Genomic DNA, 25,044 nt, shown 5'->3' on the forward strand with positions numbered 1-25,044 from the left:
ATAAATAGCATAAAATAAATAAATATTAAGGCAGTGGGTGATTGGAACAGTTGAGCGTACGAGACGTATATGAGAGTATTATGGATGTGTATCGTAGATAGGTAGCAATGGTACGGTAAACGATTAAGTACATCGTACAATGTATATCGAGTTAAGAATAAAAGTGTTTCGATTGAAGGCAACGTTACGAAACATGAGCTCATGCGTCGCGGCGGTGAAGTAGGGAATACAACACAAAACTATGAAAGCTCTGGGATAGTCGTTCGGTCTACCAAGTATTTATCATCAGGGGTTAAGAAACAAGGTAGAGGTTAGTATTCGACCTACGCGTTTGAAAATTTCTAGCGCCAGAAGCTTAACCCTACGTGTAACGAGACGACTGGGACGCACCAAGTTGGCCTGTGTATGTGTTACTACACTACGACGCGACGCATGAGCTCATGTTTCGTAACGTTGCCTTCAATCGAAACACTTTTATTCTTAACTCGATATACATTGTACAACATACTTTATCGTTTACTGTACCAAGTATTTATCATCAGGGGTTAAGACACAAGGTAGAGGTCGGTATTCGACTATTAGTTTAACTATTGGTTAGCGAAAGAAAAGATCATTTAGGATGTTTTGTCACGCAGTTGTGCTATATAACTTTACTTTTAAGAACAACCTTTTGCATTGGAAAGAGAGGAAAAAGACCGAAAAGAGCAAATATCCCAAATTTATGGGCAATTTTTTCCAATGATGTCTACCTTTTTTTGCGCTAACATTCAGCATTAACAGTTCATAATCTTTTTCTGAAAAAGTCGAGCTGTGCCTTCCTGGCTTAAACTACTGTCTGGGAGCAGTTGACTGAGAAGAGCTTTTACTAAACATGGATTCTCAGTCTTATATTCTATAACATAAATTAATTTCGTCGTCGTTACATGTTATAGCGGAGCACCATACTTGAGAAAAAGAAACCCATCGAATTGATTTTTCATGATGGCTTCAAGGCCACTTCCGTTCGTAACGTACGCAGGACCGTAACCAAAAAAGCTTAAGCTTAAAGCTTAAGGTCCGCTCATCTAGTCCTTCTGCTTTAAAATTGCATATAAATATGTGTAGTGTTTAAAAAACGAGTAGGAGTATTTTATCAGGTATAAAAGCACGAGGCGTAGCCGAGTGCTTTTATACCTGATAAAACACGATCTACGAGTTTTTTGAACTGCTTAAAACACTCATGAAAAATTTATAAGATTTTGGTTCAACTGGAGCCACCATACACGTCACGAACATAGATTTTTATACTTCGATAGAGATTTGACGTCACGGGCATGCGCAACCAGATTCAACAGAAGCTCCCACACGTTGGATATTGCATGACCTTGATGAAGTTCTATGTCTTCATCTAAACTTGGATGTATACTTCATCCCTGATGAAGTCATCCTCATAGTATTCGAATGGTCTTCATATAAAGATCACATGTGTCTTTATCTGTGTAAGTGTGTGTAAGTGTGTGTAAGTGTGTGTAAGTGTGTGTAAGTGTGTGTAAGTGTGTGTAAGTGTGTGTAAGTGTGTGTAAGTGTGTGTAAGTGTGTGTAAGTGTGTGTAAGTGTGTGTAAGTGTGTGTAAGTGTGTGTAAGTGTGTGTAAGTGTGTGTAAGTGTGTGTAAGTGTGTGTAAGTGTGTGTAAGTGTGTGTAAGTGTGTGTAAGTGTGTGTAAGTGTGTGTAAGTGTGTGTAAGTGTGTGTAAGTGTGTGTAAGTGTGTGTAAGTGTGTGTAAGTGTGTGTAAGTGTGTGTAAGTGTGTGTAAGTGTGTGTAAGTGTGTGTAAGTGTGTGTAAGTGTGTGTAAGTGTGTGTAAGTGTGTGTAAGTGTTAGTAAATGTGTGAAAATGTGTGTAAGTGTGTGTGTAAGTTGTCGTTTGCATATAAATATATATATATTTGATTAAATGAAGATCACTTTCCATATGCGTAATGTAGCATTTGCAAGAGTCATTAACCATTTTTTCCCAATTTGTTTGTACACACCACAGAATTCCCGTTCCCAGTTGATTTCAAAGCAATTGTTTTGTAGTTTTGAAAACTACTTGCAAATGCATAGAAATATTATTTTTTCACATTTATTAAAGGTACATTTTTCATTATCGAAAAGCTATATGTTTTGTGTTTTGATCATCGCAAAAAATAAAAATGAACAAATATAAATAAAAGTGAAAAACTAAAAAAAATTTAAATAGATAAAAAGAAACTGAATTGACTAATTATATATGGTTCAAAAGCCCATTCGGAGCCTCAAAAGTCCTTTACTGGATGTGAACTTCATGAGACCGCGAAACATCTTTATGTAAAAGTAGTAGTAGTAATCTTATATTTTGCTTAGTATAACTTACCTGTTTTCAAGTCTGTTTAGCGTTGTTTCGCCCTGAAAAAAAATTGGGAATTTCCAAAATTTGGAATTGAATGAAAAAGTTCTAGGTAAATTTCACTAAACCGGATATTGTATTGCATTATCTGTAGCTATCTTTCGGCGTTTCTCCAGTAAAATTAACCATCAATTCAAAGCTTGAAAATGTCGTCCATAGAAAACTTTATCTAAGGGTTTAAGATTCAAAGACAAAGTAGCCTTCTGGCATGGTTGGCAGTGGTGGGTTCTGTACACTTGTCAAAATTTCTAAGTGGGAGAGCTGGGAGTAGGGTGGAAAACAAGTATTAGGGAGGAAAAGTATGTAGTGCGTTTTGATTGATTTTTTTGCTGGTCTTCATTATGGGGGACATTATTATTATTTATAATAAAAGAAATTACATAATTTTTCCCGATTTTATTTTCGTCTTTAAGTTTTATTTTAATTGTGTCTAAAACAATGGGAGCTTCCCTGTTAGGCAGTGCCTAAATAAATTTATATTATTGATTATTACTTCATCGATTTTGAGAAAAACCCATAAATAGCTATCCTAAGTATTCCTATAGCCATATCCCTAGTCACAATAATACCTTCATACTTTACTATTGGGATAAAATTGACTGATTCTTTGTAATGTAATTATATCTGTATGTACTGTCGCACTTTGTAATAATTGTCGCACTTTGTAATACCTGTCGCAATTTGTAATAACTTTGTCGCACTTTGTCTTTTCCTAGCGACACCCTATCCTCATTAAAGTTTGTTTGCATTACTTCTCGCCAACTCGTTTTAAATGTGGTTGTTTAATTGTTAAAGATGCCTTAGTTTAGAAAGGAGCTTGGGGAAATTCTTTTTTTAGTTAATTTCGAATTTTAAATATAAAAAAATATAATCCTAATTCCAAGAAAATTATTTATCATTATTGCATTGTCATATTTAACAAATGGATCAAATTTGATTTCTTTTCTCTGCTGAAACATTGCTGGAGCGGCTCTTTTTGACACGAAAAGATTACTATAAATCATGAGCCATATCATTGTTTACTCTGGAAAAACATAAAATTTTCTGCCAATCAGAGCACCTCCTGATGAAACCTATATATGATTGTTGATTATCAAATCTTTCGCTTGTTCATGAGGAGTAAATTAGAAATAATATAAGAAACAAAGGCAAATTAAAAATATTTTTGCACAATCCGAGGTCAATTTTTTTATTTTTTTTAATTTTTTTATCATGTTCGTATTGTTTTTGTTTAGTTCATATATTATTATTATCACTATTATTGTTTGTTTTTTTTTGTTTGTTTGTTTGTTTTTGTTTTTTATTTTTCTTTTCTTTCTGTTCGTCTTAAACCAGATACCGACTTTAAAAAGAGAGAAATGGTGTTAAATGGGCCTGTTTTTATTTGAGTTTACAAAATCTGCCCTTCTTGTCTTTCATGTTCTCGCCAGATCGCCCTGATTGATTGTTTATTTGTTTACTGCCCTCACTGACCGAGAAAAAGCCAACATGGATGGCTCACAATTTAGAATATGATGGACTATTTTAGTATTTATAAAAATTGAGAGCGGCTTATACTTCAAAGCCACTGAATAACTCTTACACTTCAAAGTCACCACCTCCGGTCCGAACCTGACTTTGGCCGTGGATGCTTTGTATTCGGTTATCAAGGGCTTAGATGAAGACGAATTGTCACAGCACCTGCAGTGAAAAGAGCATTAATAATCAATTTATTTGAACAAGTTGAACGAAATTACGATCAACTACGATGATTTATGATTTGCATAGCGCCCTTTCTATATAGATATACCGAATGAAAGACGCTTTACATCGAGTGTGAATGTTATTTGCCGCTTACCTTGCTCTCCCACAAGCATGTTATGATGTCTTTGAAATAAATAAAAAAATTTGTTTTATTCTAAAAATATTTGTTATTATTCAGTTTTAATTAAAAATCACATATGTGTTTGATAATTCCAGTGCGAATCGAAAAACCGAGGGCACCTAGATATATTTAAGAATGTTTAATCAGCCAATCAGAAGCGTTATTGTTTTCTTTCCGTTATCTTGTGGCTAGAAAGTCAATTCTGAATGGCGAAAGAAGAATAAAACATTCCTGGAATATTTCTAGATGCCCACGCTTTTTCGATTCTCACTGTAATCAATTTCTTCGCAGCCATTCTTGAATAGCTTATTTCTTGCTAAATCGACTTAACTTCTGAGGAACCTGGCCAACGCTGGACGGCTGTTGGTGGTGAATCGAAGGGAATGAATAGGGAAAAGAGGACGTACAGGACTGAAGATCAGAAAAAAATAAAATAGAGCGGGTACAATCGATTCAAGAGTTTTTCTCTCTCCTCCATGACGGAACCTTATTAAATAATCTTTATTTTTAGACTGTTTACTTTTTCTTATTAGTATGAAAAAAAGTAAAATATGAAAAAGATTAATACGCATAAGACATAATTAAAAAGCTGTCATTTGAGAATTTCACATTGCATCCAGTTGATCTGAGAGAAAATGTTAGCCAATCAGAATCAAGGAAATTTGCAAAACTGAGGTGTCACTTTTCTTCAGTTTTACAGATCATATAGATTAGTTTTGAAGCTCATAAACCTCTTGTTAAATTAGAGAAATCCCATTTTAAGGACGGTTCACTGCCGACATCATCAGCAGTGAAATGGCTGGCAATATTGCTGACAAAGACTTGATCCAAAGTTTGTCGTGGCTTCGAAAATTGCTTCCACTTTGCATTTTGATTGTAGTTGCTAACCTTATCGCTCTTGCAGTTTTCCTGAAAAGGTCGTTGCTTGTCAAGAAATCCACCTACCTTCTGGTGAACCTCACCATCGCTGATTTGCTCGTTGGATTTTCGGGCGTTATATTAGAAGTTTTATGGAAAATATTTCCATCTCTTGAATATACATATATGCACATGATTTACGGGGGTTTTGTTGTGTTTAGCACATCCAGCTCTATCCTGACACTAGCTGTTATTTCTGTAGAGAGAGTAATTGCAGTGTTTTGGCCGTTTCATCATCGTCTTGCAAAACGATGGCACTTCCTAACTACCATTGGGTTTGTATGGCTACTTTCTGTTGTTGCAGGAATTACATATTCGTTTTTTTGCAGAGCGATTTCGAATAAACGTTTGAGTGCGGAAGTCAATTATTCCATTATATCAGTAGCATCACTTTCTACAATACTCGCTTCCTATCTTTCCATTTGGATCAAAATGACATTCTTCACCAAGTTTCGTCGCTCCCGAACAATCCAAGAGAACAGTAAATTAACCAAAACACTATTCATAGTGACTTTGGTTTCACTAGGAACCTGGATGCCAAGAACAGTAGCAGATATTGTCTTGCTTTTAGAAGTAGATACAATAGTTTCTAAAATAGAAGTTTACCAAGTCGTATACATTGTATTTCTTAGTAACTCATTTCTCAATCTTGCTGTTTATTTGTTCAAAATGCCTGAATTTACGAAAGAACTCAGAAATTTATGCATCTGCGGTAAATGTACGTAGTTAGAAAATATTATGCATTCTACGACACCGAAAATCATTATAGCTTTTACCGAATAATTGCTCAGAAGTCCCCCCGCTTTAAATAATGGCCCCGTCTTTTTCCGTGATTTCATTGTCACTAAATAACATCAGAAAGACATAAAAGAACCATTGAGGACTTAAAGAAACCCTAAAGTCAAGGATCATCTCAGTGTCTACAACTCGTACTAACCACTGCGTGTTCACTCCAATATATAATTCATAAAGCCTAAACCATAACTCGGCATTAATATGCTAGTAACGTAGGTTGTGAAGTTATAAATTTCATATTATGTTACTTAATTTCTTTTGCGCTAATTTCTGTCTAAATATTAAAATGCCTATCAAACCTACAGGATCTCTTCCTAAGATGAAAGCCCATATTAAACAAATAAATAAGAATGGCCTTTACTTTCTTTTTTAGTGATATCTCTTTTCGTTTCTTTTTGGATTCTTGTAAAAAGTCAAATCATTATGTAGAGAATATCTCTGTGAGAATTAGCTCAAAATGACTGAATCTTATGTTGGTTATAGTGCGCTATGACACCAAAAGTTAAGACTAAGGCTTAGCAACGGGGCAAACGATGGCATGGGCTCAATAATCCGGTGGTTGTCATAATCTTGGTTATCTAGGCTTCCTTGCTTGCTCCTAGCTTGTTCAAGTTTTAAAATTTAATTTTTTTTTTTTTTTCACTCGACGTCGTAATTGTTTAACTTTCTTCAAGTGGTCCGTTTAATTAGTGTCTCTGCACAGTAAATATTACTTACACTTTCAAATCTTTTAATTTTCAGATTCAAAGTAAAGCATTGGATTTATCTAAAATCATATAAGACCAATACTGAGCATGACTTTAATATATCAAATAATTTGAAAGTTTGATAATTTACGCCAATTACCCGAAAGGTAGCCGTACCTTTCGCCATCTTGAAAGGTAGCCGTGCCTTTGCATGACGATAACCTTGTGATGATAGACACCTTTTTTACTCCTTTGACAATTATTCACATGTCCCTATCATTGCAAGCTCACCGTTTCTTCTCGCTTCGGTGCAAAGGCACGGCTGCCTTTCAAGATGGCGCAGGGAACTGCAAAAGGGACTATTACAAATAGTGATATTTGAAGATGTATTCTGTGAAATAGTAGTCGGCATAACATGAATGACGAAGACCACAAATAGAGCGGTTTGATTGATCATAAGGAATCAAGCTTTTAGTAATACAGTTCAATTATTTTAATAATTAAAAATTCATTAAAAAAGTAAAGAATACTTGATTAAAATTTATTCTAATGAAATGTACTTTTTTATTTGTTTATCTTAATTTTTACTTTTATATGAACTTTTGATCATTCTTAGTTTTAATTAAATACTTGTGCAATACCTATGGTGCATGAGCATGAATATCTTATACACAAAGTATGAGTACTTACGCTTTTTCGGCTCCTCTAAAAATTCATATTACAATATATAATTTGGCAGTGATGCAAATATGTAAAAACTTCTATCTAAGTATAAAATTCTATGTTCGCGACGTATACAGTTATTTCAAAAAAGGTTGGTGAAGGTTTCGAGGCATGTTGCATACCAAGCCTGGCATGCACTATGGGCAATGTGAATATAATCAGCGAAGAATCAAACTTTGTCTGCACGTTTTTCCGGCTATTTTGTTGTTGTTGTTGTTGTTGTTGTTGTTGTGATGGCATTGTTTTCATATGAATATAATGCGCTTCGAGCTTAGTAAGCAAGATGCAAGATGCAAGATGCAAGATGCAAGATGCAAGATGCAAGATGCAAGATGCAAGATGCAAGATGCAAGATGCAACAAAACAATTACCAATGTTTTTTTACAGGCTGAGGGGGCACTTGGATGAAAACGCCCCGATTTTTGAAGTCTGAATAATTGAAGTATTCGAGGATAATATGACTCAATTATAATTATGAAAATCAGATTAGTGAAAATTTTATCCTGGGAGCCACTCGCTGTTGAGATATCTTGGGTTCAAAGCGAAAAGAACAATAGGGTTGAGTAAATGACGTCATTTACTCACAATTTAGATGCTGAATAAAATTGATAATTTTCCCCCGCCACTTTTGAATGTGTAGGAAACATGTTGCTTGGCTACTATATGGGCCATATAGATAAGTTTAAATAAGTTTCAAGTCATTTCCAATTTTCATTGATGTATGTTAAAAAGATGTATGGTCGCTCTAATTCGGCCAAAGGTTGTGAATTATCTATGAGTTTTTGAAGCAGTTAAATTAACTCGCAGATCGTGTTTTACCATATCTAAATGACCACTCGACTGCGCCTCGTGCATCTAAACCTGATGAAATTCTCTTGCTCGTTTATTAATTCGTATTTCTATCCGTTTTGATCAATTACTGAAGGTCATTTACTGTAACTTACGCACGACGCTGGATTTGTTTGTTCATCGCAATCATTTTTGCTGGCAATTTCTCCGCTTATTGTATAAACAACAGCATATAAGATACAAAAAGGCAGAGTTACCATCCTTGGACTTGGATTTGGAAGAAAGGCGTGCATCCATTTTGAGATCAACGTGGTCATTTCTTAGCTAAAATATAATATATATATATATATGTATATACCTTGCACAATATACACAATGCCTTGCATAGTTTATTTTATCATTTCAACGCTCGCTCAGATTCGGCCATTTTTTCGAAACCTAAAATTGCTCGAAGATCAGGGCTGAACATGGGTGAAGATCAGGAAAGGTGATTCAGTTACTGAATTCGTCGGAATTTATACAACTTGGACGAAACTCAAACTTAGAGACATTTTTACTATTAACTTGCAAACGACGGTCTTAATCACTTTAAAATTTGCTTATCAAACAACTGTAAGGTGCTGTCGAAACTTTCGAAGTAAAGCTATATTCAAAATATAATTTTATCTTATCCGTTTCTGTGCCGGAAGAGTTCAAAACCGTTTGCTCATGATAAATATTACATAATATATGATATATGATATAAATATTATTCATTTCTGTGAACAGTATAAAACATTTTGCTCATGATAAATATCAGATCACAATATTCTGAGTTTTACAAGGATGTGCTATAAGAAAGGCTTGAATACTTGACAGGAAGAAGACTTTTAAAAAAATCTCCATCGCATCCTTAGAACATCCTCGAATCATTTTAGATTTTCGAAAAAAAAACCTTGATGGCCGACGCTGAGCGATCGTGCCCGTTAGTTGACTCATTTGCATGAACCCAAGATGATTGCCAGTTCAGAAAAAGCTAAAATTTAATCAGCTGAGAAGGCTTATGGCACGAGAACGGGGTTGAAACACCGGATCGCAATACAACGGTTAGCGCTGTAAATCAAAAACGAACAACACGAAACTTTAAAAATGATCCGCAGCACCGAACTTGAATCTCAACCGAGCTTTGAGCAGCGCATTATAACTCAAGCCAAACCTGCAATTCATCTGCTTTGTTTTGCTTTGTTGTTAAAATACAAAATACTTTACACAATATGCACAGAGCCTTACATAGTTTATTTTGTCGTAGCCCTTGACAAAAACATGTGGCAAACCGGCGTTTGATTCTGTGGAAGGTCTTTGTTTAGGAAGGAATCGTTTACACCACGGCTAATTACGATCAAAAAACATGCATCATTTTTAAATCGAAAACGAATAAACACAAAACTTTAAAATGACGCAAAACTGAATTGGTGTCCCAACCCACCGTTGCACCGCGCATAATTTAAGCCAAACTCGTAAGAAAAAGTTGAATATTGAATAATATCTATTCCTTTGCATTCTTTTTGTTCTGTCTTGTTTGTTTTTTCTTTCTCTCTCTCTCTCTCTCTCTCTTTGATTTTTGATTTCCTGTTCTACTTTCTTTCTCTTTGGTTTAGTTCCCTCGGTGGATGTTTTTGAAGAAGAATACTATTTTTATTCATAACTAAAAGATGATGCTCTTTGTTACCGCATCCCCAACTGTGAATACTCTTTGTTACCGCATGCCCAACTGTGACAGTGTTATTTTCTGATTTTTTTCTTGAGGTTTAATAAAATGTCCTTGGTTAATAATATCATTGACTGCGATTATTTTAGTTCACTCATCCCCCGATACTGGAGAACTCCCCTATGAAATCCAATATTTTTTATAAGCCAAGCTATTTCTAACAAACCCAGACTTTTAAAACCAGGGACCACCCAGATTGTAGATTCTTCTATGAATTACTCCACATTCCAAAGCAAAGCGATGTTTAGTGTTGAGTAGATGATGTCTCAGACTCCGTTCAAAATTATTGCAGTAGACTTTCAGCTGCATGAATCAAAAAAAATTCGGACGAGGGTAATTAGAAGAGTGAAACAAAACCCCTGTTAAAAACTTTTTGAAACAATTTGCTCTCGAAATTTTATCACAAAATTGTTATCAGAGGTACGGCTAACCCTTAACCATTAGGCTAGGTTTGATGATCGAACGTCAATGCTACTAAATCGGCAAGGGTAAACGAGAGTACTCCATGCCGTATGGCGAGAAAAACGTGGAGTAAGAATCAATTTAAAGCGGGAGAGCACTCTTCTAACAAAAAGTTCATTAGGAATTTAAACTATAGAAAAGAGATGTTTTCAACTAAATTGGTTTTTTTTTTTTTCTGTTTTATTTTTGCGATTCCTCTTGCATGGGTTTTATTCCTTGATCAAGACCAGAGTATAGGGCACTCTTGCAAGACAAACAATTGTTCGCAATAATGAGAGTCGGTTTTGAATTTACTAGTAAAGAAATATCGAAGCAAATAGTAATTTAAAATCCACGGATGTACGGTACATGATATTCTCGCGGCAGAACGACTAGTCGCACTAATTTCTGTTTCGGCTTTCCTATCAATTGGATTGTAATAATAACAGATTTTTTATCCACAGATAGGATCTTTTCTGCTTGCTATGAGTTCCAAACAATTAATTTTAATTCACCTTTTGAATGCTAGCCATCACGTGGCTTAAAACGTGTTGGATTGTGTTATGGTCACCAATAATTTTATTCCGTAAATTCTTTCTTTCTCTTTTCCTTTCCTTCTTTCTTCCTTTTCTCTAAAAGCCAAAGAAAACGATTTAAATTCAATTTAATGTATCCTTTTTTCTTTTTCTTTGTTGCCTCATTTTCAAAATGAATGCCATGTGAAGGTTAGTTCATACAACGAATATAGATATAACCTACTTTCACCCTTTATGACCAAATATTTTGAGTTATCATGCGTGAACGTTTTGTTTATCTGACGAGTAACTTTTCGAATTGTTAATAATGGATGATTTTCATCAAAGCAAAAATAGCCTATGTTATGCTCAAACACCAGAGAACTACTTCCAAGCTTCTGAAAGCGTTTTATAGTTGTAATTGACTGTACGGCAATCGAACAGAGGTGAGTTGTCGTAAACCTTATATTTTGTAGTGAAACAAACAAGAATACACTATAATGTTCTTTCATGTGCGTATTTCACAATGACAATTACTTTAGGCTCCGTCGACACGTGTCCTTAAAGAATTCTCGTCCACGCGCAATGCTTTTGAATAGTTTTCGCGGTTTCAAGGATATATACGAATGGACGGAAGGCCAATCTGCAAAGAAAAAAATCCGTTCTCAAAAATCTCCAAAAGTAGTTACCTGTGTACGTCGCTGTAGTTGATTCAGAGAGTAAATCGGAGAGTCAGCGCTCAATTGATTGTGAAGTTAATAGGACTCAAAAGTTAATAGCGCTCAATCTTGTTTTAAAAATTGTAATTTTATGAAAATTATGGTTTTTAGTCTTTGCAAAATTGTGCATAACTCGTGTAAAATTCCAACAAATTTCAACGTATTCTATCATTCTCATTAAATTACGCGTAAATAGGATTAGTCTTGTCTTCCCAGTTTGGTGAGAATCTATCGATCACATTATTCTTATGATTAGTTTTACTCCCTTATTTTGGGCCTTTTTTGCCGCGCAAATACTTGCAATCGGCAACCGATAGGGGCTGTTTTCTCCAAACTCGCCAGACAAACCGATTTTTAAGCAAATAGGAGAAAAATATTATGAAAGACCACTGTTAGAATATCGGCCCGTAACGGCAAAAAAAGAAGAAGAAGAAGAAGAAGAGGAAGAAGAAGAAGAAGAAGAAGAAGAAGAAGAAGAAGAAGAAGAAGAAGAAGAAGAAGAAGAAGAAGAAGAAGAAGAAGAAGAAGAAGAAGAAGAATTAAAAAAAAAAAAAAAAAGAAATCGATTAAACCATTTAAAGCCTAAATGATTGAGCTACTATATGTGCTAGATATAGAAATATACGAATGTTTTGCTCCTATGCGAGCGAGTTAATAACATCCTAAATGTATAAATAAGATCTTAGCACAATAATTATTTTTTTACACCTCTGCCTGCCAAACTTGATTATAGCTTATGAATGTTTGATTATTTTTAGAAAGCCATGCTACCCCACGTGATCATCACGCTGTTATCATGTGTCACCCACGTGATCAGTGAGTTCCAATGTCAAGGCACCTGCTATTCGGGATCTTTCCCAAAGAACAACCAAGTCATCAAGGGAAAACATCTCAGAGGATACTCCTACAAGAACATTACCACTAATGTTCCACGCACGTGCTTCTCGTCCTGTATCAATGATTGTCGTTGTAAGTCGTTCCAGATGAAAGATGTCAGGTGTGAGTTGCTGGATGAGGACAAGGCTTCCAAGGCAGCAGACTTTGTAGATGAGACAGGATACGTGTACTATGATCTACAGCAGACACTCTATAAAGGGGTAAGTTTAGTGGTGTTGACGACTGATTTTACTGTCTTATAAGAGTTAGAATAAAAGTAAAGTACAGACAGTGAGTCTATGAAAAATCATTAACTAACTAATTAGCACTAGTAAAGAAAACCAAATCCTTTAAAATTAGGTTTCTAAAGAAAAATAGACGACTTGCATTAACACCAAATGAAAAAATAGCGTCGTTTATAAGAGGTCGATAACAGTGTCATAATAATTATTGAGCCGTTTGATTTTTTTATTTCAATGGTAGACAGGTTTTTATTTTTCGCTGGTCATTTTTCGCAGGCTTCATGACATCTCAGTTTTGCGTGAAAAAACAGGCAATTGTTTCAAAAAGAACGTCATAAATGAAAAGAGCACCTCAATATTAGTAACAGGGCGATGTTTCAGCCTATAGTGTTGAATATCATAGGAGAAATGGCCACGAAGCATGAAATCCAAATTTTTTTTGCGACCTATACACTGCTCCTTTATGACCCATAACGCATTTCAATTTGACTCATTTGCATTAAATTTGAGGGACACTTCGAATAATCATAATAGTTTTCATGTGCAGTAAAAGATAAAAAGATATTGTATTTTCGCAAAGAGCTCCTCAAAGTTGAGAAGAAGAAAAGAGTCAATAGCGGAGCTTTTGCTCCGTCCGTCGGTGTTGGCACAACTATATGGTATGCGTTTCTGGTTAATTGCAATGCAAAACTCACAAAGGCACAAAAAACATCGCTTTGGGGCAAATCAAAGTCGAAGAACGACAGCAATAAACATTTTTATGTATTGCAAGATGGATATAGACATAATCTTCCATAATTCGTTTTTTTTTTTGGGAACCATCGGATATTTCTACTTTCTAGAAAAAGCAAAAGACAGTTTTATCAACCTCGTACCCAGGGTATTCTCTTTTCGCTTTTTTTTTTCAAAGGCGGTGCCCGAAGTAGCCTTCTACGCAGGAGTTCTTAGGGATCGTTACGTTTACCTCCACAGGAACGTCTGCTTACTTGATCAGGACATTACTTTCCCAAAATTGAACAATTGAAGCTTTTAAAATCGAGACTGATTGCTCAATCTAGGCTGACTTCGCGACAACAAAAATGGCGTCCCTCGTGTGCAATCTTTTCAAAATTGATAACTTATGAGTTTTTATCAGAAACAAGCGATTGAAGTTTACTTTGAATCAGAAACGATATATTTTTGTAAACCTTCCGACTGGTTACAGTAAAACGCTCATTTATCAAGCCCTACCACTATGTTTCGATATTTTGAATATCAAAGAAACCAAGAACCACGTGACAACGTCGTAACCACAACGTCGGCGCTTTTAATTATAATTAATTTATTCATGGTTCATGCAAGTGGCTATAGCTACACTAATTATCGTCTCAAGCAGCATTGCTTGGAGCAATTTGTGAAGTCAATAAATGAAAATGCACCATGAATAAACTAATTACAGCTAAAAGTACCGGCGTTCTCTGCGGTCTTGGCTTGTTGCTTGAGACTTTTGGTGCGACAACGATTTCTGAAATAGGTGTATACAGTATCGCCGGAGTGGCCGTGTTTTATTAGATATACAAACTCGAGGCATAGTCGAGAGTTTGTATATCGGATACACTAACACGGACACTCATACTGTAGCTTGCTTGTCAAACGTCTAATTTAGTTCCTTTCTGTTCCACAAACTTTTTCAAAATCTAAGTGAATCTGGCCAAGAAAATCCAACCTAAAGTTTATGCAAATGACCACAATTTTGTATCAGATTTGCCTTAGGCCCCGTCCACACGTATCTGCAAACTTTTGTATCCGTAATTTTTTTTTTACGGATACGGGTTGCGTCCACACGTGTCCGCAAATTTTACGAAAACGGATACGTGTGGACGGTGAAAACGATTCGAATGCGCTGCGTGTAGACGCAAACATTTTCGTATCCGCGGAAAAAAAAAAAAAATATATATATATATATATATAAGTTTAACATTTTCATGTACTAAAGAGTTTTACGGGTCACAAGAAAAGAGTGACCCATTGATAATAAAAAAACATAATTACTTAACCGCCTCCCTGAATTATTGAAAATGAGAATTTTAGTTTTCTCAATATTTACATCTAGACCATTTGCGTTAGAGAATAGTTCAAGTTTATTTAAAAGGGCTTGAAGATCTGTATAGTTTTTACTGAATGAAATTAGATCATCAGCATAAAGAATACAATTTAATAGTGCATTATCGAAACAGATCGGATCATTTATATTTGTGTCTTTAAGAAAGTCTGGAAGGTCACTTAGGAAGAGATTGAATAGAGTAGGACTTAACATACAACCTTGTAATACCATGCATCACCGACACTAGGACAGTGCATACGAAAAGAGAATTGATAATGATGATGATAAAAATTTTGATCATAGACGTGAGGATACGAATGATAATTGTGGTGATAGTCATAATTCATGTCTTTTGTTGTCAGAACTCCTTCACCGTTCGGTCTTCGGATGTTTGTTACAATGGTTGCTGTAGAACTCAGCCTTGTTTAAACGGAGGAACCTCTGTAGAACACTGTGAGAAACCAAAAGTCAAGTTCAGCTGCAAATACCCAGCCACTTACAAAGGAAACATCTGTGAAAAGAGAGAGTTCAGTTCCTGCATTGATGTCTTCAACGGAACTGCACCAGGTACCATACCAGCAAATGGTACCTACATTATCACCCGTAGTGATACCAAGACTACTGTACCCGTCTATTGTGCCTTTGAAAGTCCCAACCAGGCCTGGACTGTCATCGAATCTTTCTCTCTTCAAAATAAAGATTATTTTAAGAATCAAGGCTTGCATCAGGATTACCCTAAAAATCAGGAATCCTTTAGCTGGAACCACTATCGTCTGTCGCTAGGCAACATGAAGTATTTTCAATCGAGGTCCAGCTTGTTCAGAGCTACATGTGACTATGACAAAAGGTCATCTCTTACTCCTGACTTTCTGCTTGGCTTGTTGAGGGTAATGGACATCACGTCATCAGAACCATTCAATAACAAGTGTAAAAAATACCTTCATATCAACATCAATGGAGATGAATGCTTTAACTGCACTACTAAGTCCTATAAGCCTGCCAATGAACACTTCCACATAGACCCCAGTGGATGCCAGTTCAATCCTACCAGTGACTTTCCAGTTGCCGATTATTTTGGGTTTTACCTTGCAATTGATCCAGTATTCAAATGCACTGCAACACAACAGTCTACCACACAGTGGTGGTTAGGGGAACAGCAATAGGGTGACCACACAGAAAAAATCTACTGACCTTGGAATATGGGAACTTATTACTATGGTAACAATAGTCCAGTATCCAAATACACTGCAACACAACAGTCTACAACACAGTGGTAGTTAGGAGAACAGCAATAGTGTGACCACACAGCACAATTACTGACATTGGGATATGGGAGCTTGTTGCTATGGTAACAATAACCCAGTATTAAAAAACGCTGCAGCATGCACATGTACACTAAACCACACAGTTTTGGTTTATAGGAGAAAAGTAATAAGGTGACCACACATCGCATTGACTGACCTTGAGATGTGGGAACTTGTTACTATGGTAACACTAACCCAGCATTCAAATACAACTGAGTGCAAGACATCTTGTATTCAAGGATGAAAAATTTGAACTTTCAAGGACATTTTCAAAACATTCGATTAATTAAAGATGTTTTGTTGTTGTTGTGCTCATAAAAATTGTATCCTTCATTTATTCGTGGTTACACATATGACATTCCCCACATATTTTTCCAGGGGTAACCAGAGGAAGCCCATTTAAATAAACAACATTTCCATAATAACACTGTCTTTTCAATAAACTAGTTTTTTCCTGATGTTCTATATTTATTCATTTTTTTTCTTCATTATTTCATTTTCAAACCTCACAGCGTTGACAAAGAATATTTTTACTTTTCAAGGAGCATTCAAGGACTTTTTAATGATTTTTACTTTTTCAAGAGCTTTTCAAGTTCCATTGAATTTGTATCATAAATAGGAAGGCTTTTCAAGAGCTTAAAATATTTGTTATTATTATTTTTTTGTTATCTTTTATTAATTTTATAGAAAGTATGGAGGTACCATGGCTTATTAGGCCTTATTCTGAGCACAAAGAGCAATGACCGTGTGGCGTTAGTCATTCCAAGGTTGAGTAAAAGATTGGGTCAAGTTGTATTCACAGTGCATTTTGGGGCTGTTTTAGGGGATGAAATAGACGCCATCTTGGTAATATGTCCCCTAAAACAGTCCCACAATGCAATACCACCTCGACCCAGTCTTTTCCTCAACTTAGGAACGGCTAATTGGAGCCATAAAATTACACTGAATCCAGAAAACTTGCACTTAGGTGTTATATCACTTGGATACTATTTGCCCTGAAATGCTGCACCATGTGTTTGAGTTAACCAATCATATCATAGAGTGAAAACTGTCATTAGCCAAACACGAGATGGTAGACTCAGTATTGAATCAGCCAGCAAAAGTGGTCCTGCCCTGCCTGAGTTAGTGTGTCTAATCTGCACTGTAATATGTGGGAGTGGTTTTACTTAGGACACGAAAATTAGTTAGTACTTAGACTAGAGTGCAAACAATTAATCCGTGAAACACTAATTACTAAGTAGTACAAGATAGTGCTAATTAAACAAAAAAACAATGGCATTTGCATGAAATTGTGCTATTTATTATTGCTAAAGTTTCACGGTTATATTGTTTGCACTCTAATAGAATAAATTTGACTATTATACACTAACTACTAGAAGCTATTTCACAGTCTGAGGAAAATCACTCTTACCAGGCTATTCAACTAATTTTATGATCTTCAATATTGACTAGAATTAGGGAATATTGACCAACTGACAAAAGCTGGCTATAGTCCTTAATTTTTCTCATTCTGGAAATAAGTTAATATTTAATATATTCAATCTGTGAGTTAGATGTGCCCTGACTTAGATGAGCCCAGAGGTCATCCAGGGTATCAATCTGTGAGTTAGCGTTTCCCTGACTTTTATCAGCACAGAGGCTGTTTCAGGGTATTGATAAAATTTGAATGTTTGAAGATTTTGAAGGTCATGAATGTGTTGTAAAATAATCTTGACCACAGTTCATTCATTTGTTCATGGCAGCTTAGCTACTGTGTATATACTAACTTAAGCTATTCTTTTGCTTGATCCAAATATAATATATACAGTGTTCCCAACAATACATATAACTGCTGTTAGCTGGAATACGACATGCCAGCTTTCTGTTGCATGTAGAATATAGCCTGTAAAATAAACACCGATGATTCCTAGAAAAAATAATGGAATGAAACATAAGATGAGATAAGAAAAACGAGACAGACTAAAAATAGACTATCAACAGGCAAAAAAATGGAAGGATGCACAACAACACGAAGGAATTAACAAAAATATAATGAAGAAAACAATTATTGCTATGGGAATTTTTCCATACAGCACTTTCTAATTCACAAACCCAATTGAAATTTAGATACCAAGATACCAAATCAAATCAGAACAGGGGGTACTGGAAAGATGAGGGGAGCAAGTAATCTTGCTTAATTATTCTTTCTCCCAACTCCTCCTGCCATACCATCTCCATTCTGTCTTTTAACCCTCCCCTACTCCGAGCATTAATTGACCTAATTCACTATGACGTTGACCACTGCTTGTTTATGTCGGGGATAGAATCGCCAAATCCAATAGAAAATTCAACTAAATTTGCTCCTAGCGAAACAGTTTAATCTAAAATGGCCTGGTTTTCAGATATAATGTGTGTTAATATGTACTAAAAAATATTCTGAGCGTTTGCTGGCTATTCTACTTCTCTTCGTGGAATGATACGGGATTTAGAACAATTTTCGGTTAGTTTGCGTTGATTTGACCCCGTCCGACGACCATGATCCTTTGCGTTTAAACAATAGATTGTCAAAATTTGTTTTGATGTGACGTCATAGTGAAGTAGGGCAATTAAATATAGACTATTATTTATAATTAAAAGACTCTACTGTCTTACTACTCTTTTACTAGAAACTTACTATGCTTATTTAAACTAATTTAAATTAATCAGTAAATTAATTTTTTTCATAATAAGACCTTTCTCTCATCCTGCACCAGAGGACCTTAAAAAATGGCTGGTCGGTGGTCGGTCATTATGATGGGCTAAATTAGTTTTAGCTCACTAGGGCCTCATTTCTGGCTCAATTGACTGGTCAAAATGACAGCAAGTGATATATTTGACCGGACATATTCTGATTCCTGCCGAATGTTAACTGATGACCGGCAGTTATCCTCGATCCACTTTTAATTAATTAAATGTAGCCCACTTTTAAATGCTACAGCATTATATTGTAGGTTATTTGCATAACTTCTGCTTCCACATAATTTATTTATTCATTCATTATTCTGATTGATGAAATGGGAACAAAATCCAATTCAAGTATAAAAAATGAAGCCATAATTTCAGACACTTTACTTAGTATTAAATGAATATAATGTAACCTTAAACAGATTAAATTACCTGGGATTGATGTTATTGTGAATACCATTCCTAGAAATAAGAAATAAATTAACAAATCAAGTCGCCTCTTTTATTTCTTTAATTTTAATATTTGATCTCATTTTGGGTCCCTTGCAAATGAACCCTTCGACAATGTATACTTTCAGTACTGATTCCATATGAATGGTAAAATATTTCTTGATTTGAGTGATGCGTTTCTAAGTTATAATGGTTTATACTTCCAATATGCTAATAAGTGTGACGTCTATTAAGGCTTAATTAAATATACAAAATCGAACTGGTTCATAGATACAGTATTTAAAAAGCATTATTATTTTACTCATGGTTTACATGAAAGCTATTTAAAATTTTTATTTTCAAAATGGTCAGCATTTAGTATTACTAGTTACAACAAAAACACTCAAATACCTTACCTGATGTCATCATCATTAACATATTGTAAGTATGAACCTTTGTAACTTAGAGATGCATCACTCAAATCAAGAAATATTTTACCAATCAACTATTTACTTTATGCAGAACCAGTACTGAATGTATTGTCAAAGGGTTCATTTGCACTTTAATTGTAACCTGGTCAGACAGAACTCTTATTCTTTATTACCCAAAGGTTTTCTTATCTTACAAGTGTTAGGTACTGACAGTACATTTTAATTCAGACAGGTATGCTTATGATCTGTAGATTGGCTCCAGCTAATAATGAAGTAAAAGAAAATGCTGTGTGCAGTTGTAAAGCACGCGGGGGTTGGCAGAACAAGAGTCTGGTATAACACTACAATTTGTCAAAGACTTACCACTAATAGAGCCAGAAAAATTGGGTGATAAATCTTGTATGTTACATATTGCTCCACTGGTTGTCAGTGATGACAAGCCAAATGCCAAAGAGACGCAAGCCAGTGCTTGCCAGAACTCTGTTGCATATGAGCACAACAGCATGATTAGTCCAGCACCAGCAGTAGCTAATGTCTGTTGAAATAAAAATACCCTGTATGAAGTGATTTATTTATAAGTTATACAGCCTGAATATCAGTAGTTTTGTTATGTCATTTTCATAACATGGTATTTAGGCCAGTTCATTAAATGTGTATGGTCGTTTCAGCACATGTGAGTATATTCATATAGATTTTAGTTACATGTCATTTTAGTATTCTTATAACTTCATCAAGCAAATCTAGGATTTCCGGGCTCACTAATTATCCCAAAAACAAATGCTTTTTAAATCTCGTTTTTTAGAAAATTGATGAAAAGACCCTTTTGTAAACGTAATGTAAGATTACATGAAATGGCACTATTCAAAAATAAAGTTTAAGGTGAGTTTTTTTTTTGGGTATGGATTAGGGTTTCAGGACACTGTGATCAATAATCAATAATTAATAATCCAATAGTGCCATTTCATGTAGTCTTATGTATGAGGTACTAAGTAAACCCTAAATTACCATGTTTTGTGAATATTTTATGTAAAATTAGTTGTAATTTTATTTAGAATCCACCACTTGTACTGGTTAATAGGGGAAAAAATTGGCAAGGGTCAATAACTGAATTGTGAAAGGTTTAAAACCACAGAGAGTGTGGATGCACAGGGCTGCAATATGGTGCAGGAGTTCCAGACCTTTGAATAAGATCCAGATGAAGCCTTTCAATGTACTTAAATATGTACTTATAAGGCACTGATCAGATCAATCACTGACTTACCTCAAAAAACTTTCTCACAAATGTAAGAGAATAACCTGAAAATCCAACATGACAAGATACATTGATGAGCTTGACAACAGGATGTTTTCTTGGTTCGTACTCTAATAGACCCCTTTCGAATTCCAAATTACCGCTGTGTTTCTTGATTACAGACTCATTTGCACAGGGTTAGCCTCAAGTTTGTGCAGAATATTCACGTGTTCCATTCAAGGTCCTTCGATTTTCAAAGTGTTTGTATTGTTAAAGTTGTGCATGAATTCTTTACTTTTCTGTTGGTATTTGAGAATATTTAAACACTGATACGAGTCTAACCCTGTGCAAATGAGTCTGTAATCAAGGAACACAGTGGTAATTTAGAACTCGAAACTGGTCTATTATTGGCTAAAAAAATATCATAATAATTTTGGCTAATTACTTACCCATATTTAGCATTTTGTCTGCACATTTACCTCCAATAATTTTTCCGGAAAAATTAAAAACATATGGTAAAACATTAAAAATCCAACCCTAAAAATTAATGAATAAAAAATAATTAAGATCAACTTAATATATTGTACAGCATGCTGTAAATCTAAAGCAATCACCAGAGCTCCAGCAGATGACAGCTTATTCTAAAAGCCCTGAATTATAAATAAAAGAAACTAATTTTTTAGAAGACTTTCTTAAACTAGGTAGAAAAACATATTAAAATCACATTTTTGTTTTTAACTTACTGCTATTTTCATGAACATGCGAACTCTGTGTCTGCGAGGTGCATGCTGAAATTTGTTTTTTTGCTGCCACCAGTCAAACATGTGAAAGTTAACGACTGATAAGGTTTGAATTGACGGCAGTGAACCAAATTTCAGCATGCACCTTGCAGATACAGCCTGAGTCAACATATATGTTTATGAAAATTGTAGTTTCAGTAATTTATAATTATAATTGACTATGTCTGTATTATTTACCTTGGCATCAGGAAAATTTTCATGAAAATATGTGGGTAACCAGGAAGATAAATTTAAATACATACAATTCTGGGAAAAGTGAACAATTATAATAGCCCTGAAAAAAGTTGAAAATAAGACAGGTTACAAAATAAACAATGGGAGTTAGAAGGAAGATTTTTCTATCAATATATAACACCTAATTGCAGAACATTGTCATATGAAAATAATCAAATAACAAAATAACAATAGATCTATCCCGAATGCGCTTGCCATGATATCAGGGATCGGCTGAGAGCTCTCGACCAATCAGATTTGAGATACTTAGTAAAATGTATAATAATAATAATATCACTAATCATTTGAATCATCATGCATGCCACCACCATGATTATCAAATCATTTACCATGCTATTATCAATGTTCAATTTTAATTTGTGCCATGAGTTATTATATTCTAAGTATAAGAAAACTGTTCATAAAACTTACATGACATATACTTCAACTTGTATTTTACAACCATCACTCCCTGTACAGTGCCCTTCAGCAAAGTTCACTCAACACACATCCACTACATTTTATTTTTACGACATACAATTATTTTCAAAATTACAGACATTAGAAGTAAATGATAAACCTACCATATAGCTGGCTGTCGTACCAGCTTGCCCCAAGGGATGATTGCATTTCTTGGGGTATAACTACGAGATCTGTTTGTCTTACTTTCAAATTTTTTGGACATTCTATACATGTCTTCTTCGATTGTTCTTCTTCTAAAAAGGAAGAATTCTTTCCAAATAACAACCCAAAGTAATCCAAGGAAACCAAAGGACAAAAATACCCATCTCCAGCCAAAATGTATCAACATTAGTGAGCCAACACTTCCTATAAACAATGAACTGAAAAAAAATATGGAAAAATTATTAAAAATTATTTCATTATTTTTTTAGTAAAAAAGGAACTGGAGTAAGTACACTGTAAAAAAAAAAAAAAAAAAAAAAAAAAAAAAAAAAAAAAAAAAAAAAAAAAACAAAACAAAAAACAAAAAAAAACAAAAAAAAAAACAACAACAAATGTACCTACCCTAAAGCTCCTCCAGAACTTATAAATGAATTGCCCATAGATCGTTCACTGGTTGGTAACTTTCTTCCAAGGAGGCTTAGCAGAGATGGAAAGAAAAGCCCTGCAGAGTAATCAGAATATTTATCATCAATTAAATATCAGATTATTAAGCATTATGACATTAGTGGGCGCATGGATGAACATGATCATTTGTACTTTTCTATTGAAGGTCATACCTAAGGGAATAGTCCAGTTTCAGGTTCCAAATTAATGCTGTGTTTCTTGATTACAGACTCATTTACTCAGGCTTAGCCTCGAATCAGTGTCTAATTACTCGCAAACCAATGGTAAAGTAAAGAATGCACAACTTCGACAATACGAGCGCACTTTAAAACTTGGCGGACCTTGACTAAAACATGTGAATATTCTTCACAAAATCGAAAATTTTGACAAAAGCTGCTTCTTGTAGCGCCGTATAGCCACTATGAGAAAAGCAACGCATGTTTTGCCTTGGTAAAAATGTCACAAATGCCCCTCAGAACTTCAATTGTAAATAACACACATTTTCAAGGGTCTTAAATTCAAAACTTTCATGGGGTGTATGTTAACCTGAAACAACCTAGTTACTCCCACCTTCACCCTTTGTTTTCCTTGGTTATCAATTTGGTCTGGCTATGGCCCTGTGTGGTTGATTTAAAAGGAGGGTCATGAATTTCTCACTGAGTGAAAGGGCAAGGCCACAACTATGTTCAAATTTAAATTCAATGCAATGGTTTCTTTTTTCTTTTCTTTCTTTTTTTCTTTCTTTCTCTTCTTTTTTTGGGGGGGGGGGGGGGGGGGGGTTCGAGAGGGGATCATTAAGTTATTTTGTAATTGTACCTTGTGAGAATCCAAGAAATACTCTTACAAAAAGGACCACAAGAATAGAAGGTGCAAAGTACAGTGTAAGCATTTGGGAAGTAATGACTGGAATTGCCAATGTACTAAGAGCACTTCCAAGTAAAGACCACATCAAGACAACATCTCCACCATAAGTATCACTGAGAAAACCAGCTGGCAACTGGGTAGCAAAATAACCCCAGAAAAATGCAGACAGCACAAGACCCTAGTATAACATAATAAATATACAATAAACATGTGAATTAGAGAACACAAGTTTAAATACATTGTGGGGATGAGCTACATGTAGGTACTTTTTCTCTTCATAAAGTACCAGTATTGGTTTATAGTCGAAGGATTTCGGTTGTACATGTAACTTATGAGATACAATGCATGGCTGCATAGTTAATATTAAATGATGGCTGTGAATGTTTATTGGTCATTTACATGTAGAACCACATCTACTGCGATCTACAACAAGACATTTTGACAAATCGAGAAAAAAAATCTAATAATTACTACAAAATAAGATGTTTAAATATTTGAAAAACAAAGATGTTTGACAACGTAAATAAGTACCAATGGACGATACCCAACACCCGTAAGCTTATTGTCAACGTGTTCAGTTTGATGTCTGTTGTTGACAAGTTTTTACGTGTAAGCGATTCGTACTCACCGTTTCGAGTTTATTCCACTCTAAATCCTTTGCAACCTCGACGACACACAACGACAAAGCTATTCTCGTTATGTCTATCAAAGAAACGGCTAAGAACAAACAAAAAATGAATTTGTAGCGGTCTTCTTTGGGCCAATACTCCTTTACTTTGGCCGAGATGGATGAAGCAACGTCTGGCAGACCGTCGTCCATTGAAACACGGACGGGTTTCATTCTATTAAAAAATAAATAAATAGGATCTTAAATACGATATCCACGGGTCTAGAATGCCATAAGGTAGCAACGAAAATGTTAAAGACCGATTGCTAACGATATATTTTCTTTATGGGCTAAGACATTGCGAAACAAAACACGACGCCCGAAGGCACAGATGCCAACGATTGGGTTGTTGTGCGTGGCCTGCCTGTGGAATTTGATGACGTCAAGGGGACTAGGGAAATAATTGCCATTACATTTAATTAATAAAACGTATAATATAGTTACAGGAGTTTAGCAAAAAAAAAAAAATCATATATTGCTAGGGAAAAAATCATATATTTTTAGGGAAAAAATTGACAGCCTTGATCGTT

The 25,044-nt window shown here is 35.0% G+C and overlaps 4 protein-coding genes across 4 annotated transcripts in view; 2 read left to right on the forward strand and 2 right to left on the reverse strand.

Moving 5' to 3' along the window:
- LOC116299709 (delta-actitoxin-Amc2a-like) overlaps positions 1-25,044 on the reverse strand; it is a 117,184-nt gene that overhangs the window by 25,622 nt on the left and 66,518 nt on the right. The gene's annotated exons all lie outside the window — the stretch shown is intronic.
- Positions 5,044-6,267, forward strand: LOC116299713 (uncharacterized). The gene has a single exon (XM_031708432.1). It carries the CDS (start codon positions 5,066-5,068, stop codon positions 5,912-5,914), a length of 849 nt encoding a protein of 282 aa, XP_031564292.1. The 5' UTR covers positions 5,044-5,065; the 3' UTR covers positions 5,915-6,267.
- LOC116299707 (uncharacterized) lies at positions 12,366-16,566 on the forward strand. Its single transcript, XM_031708425.2, has 2 exons — positions 12,366-12,700; positions 15,167-16,566. The coding sequence occupies exons 1-2, from the start codon at positions 12,368-12,370 to the stop codon at positions 15,965-15,967; spliced, it is 1,134 nt and encodes a 377-aa protein (XP_031564285.2). The 5' UTR covers positions 12,366-12,367; the 3' UTR covers positions 15,968-16,566.
- LOC116299706 (voltage-gated purine nucleotide uniporter SLC17A9) lies at positions 16,651-24,867 on the reverse strand. The gene is made up of 10 exons (XM_089040181.1): positions 24,476-24,867; positions 23,800-24,025; positions 22,942-23,041; positions 22,500-22,757; positions 21,880-21,976; positions 21,352-21,439; positions 20,933-20,967; positions 20,035-20,206; positions 19,244-19,273; positions 16,651-18,014 (listed from the first exon to the last, which is right to left on the reverse strand). The coding sequence occupies exons 1-10, from the start codon at positions 24,686-24,688 to the stop codon at positions 17,875-17,877; spliced, it is 1,359 nt and encodes a 452-aa protein (XP_088896307.1). The 5' UTR covers positions 24,689-24,867; the 3' UTR covers positions 16,651-17,874.

The sequence above is a fragment of the Actinia tenebrosa genome, unplaced genomic scaffold (genome assembly GCF_029948245.1).
Source record: "Actinia tenebrosa isolate PJP-AT-01 unplaced genomic scaffold, QUT_ActTen_1.0 PGA_scaffold7__59_contigs__length_16204524, whole genome shotgun sequence".
Classification (NCBI taxonomy): Eukaryota; Metazoa; Cnidaria; class Anthozoa; order Actiniaria; family Actiniidae; genus Actinia; species Actinia tenebrosa.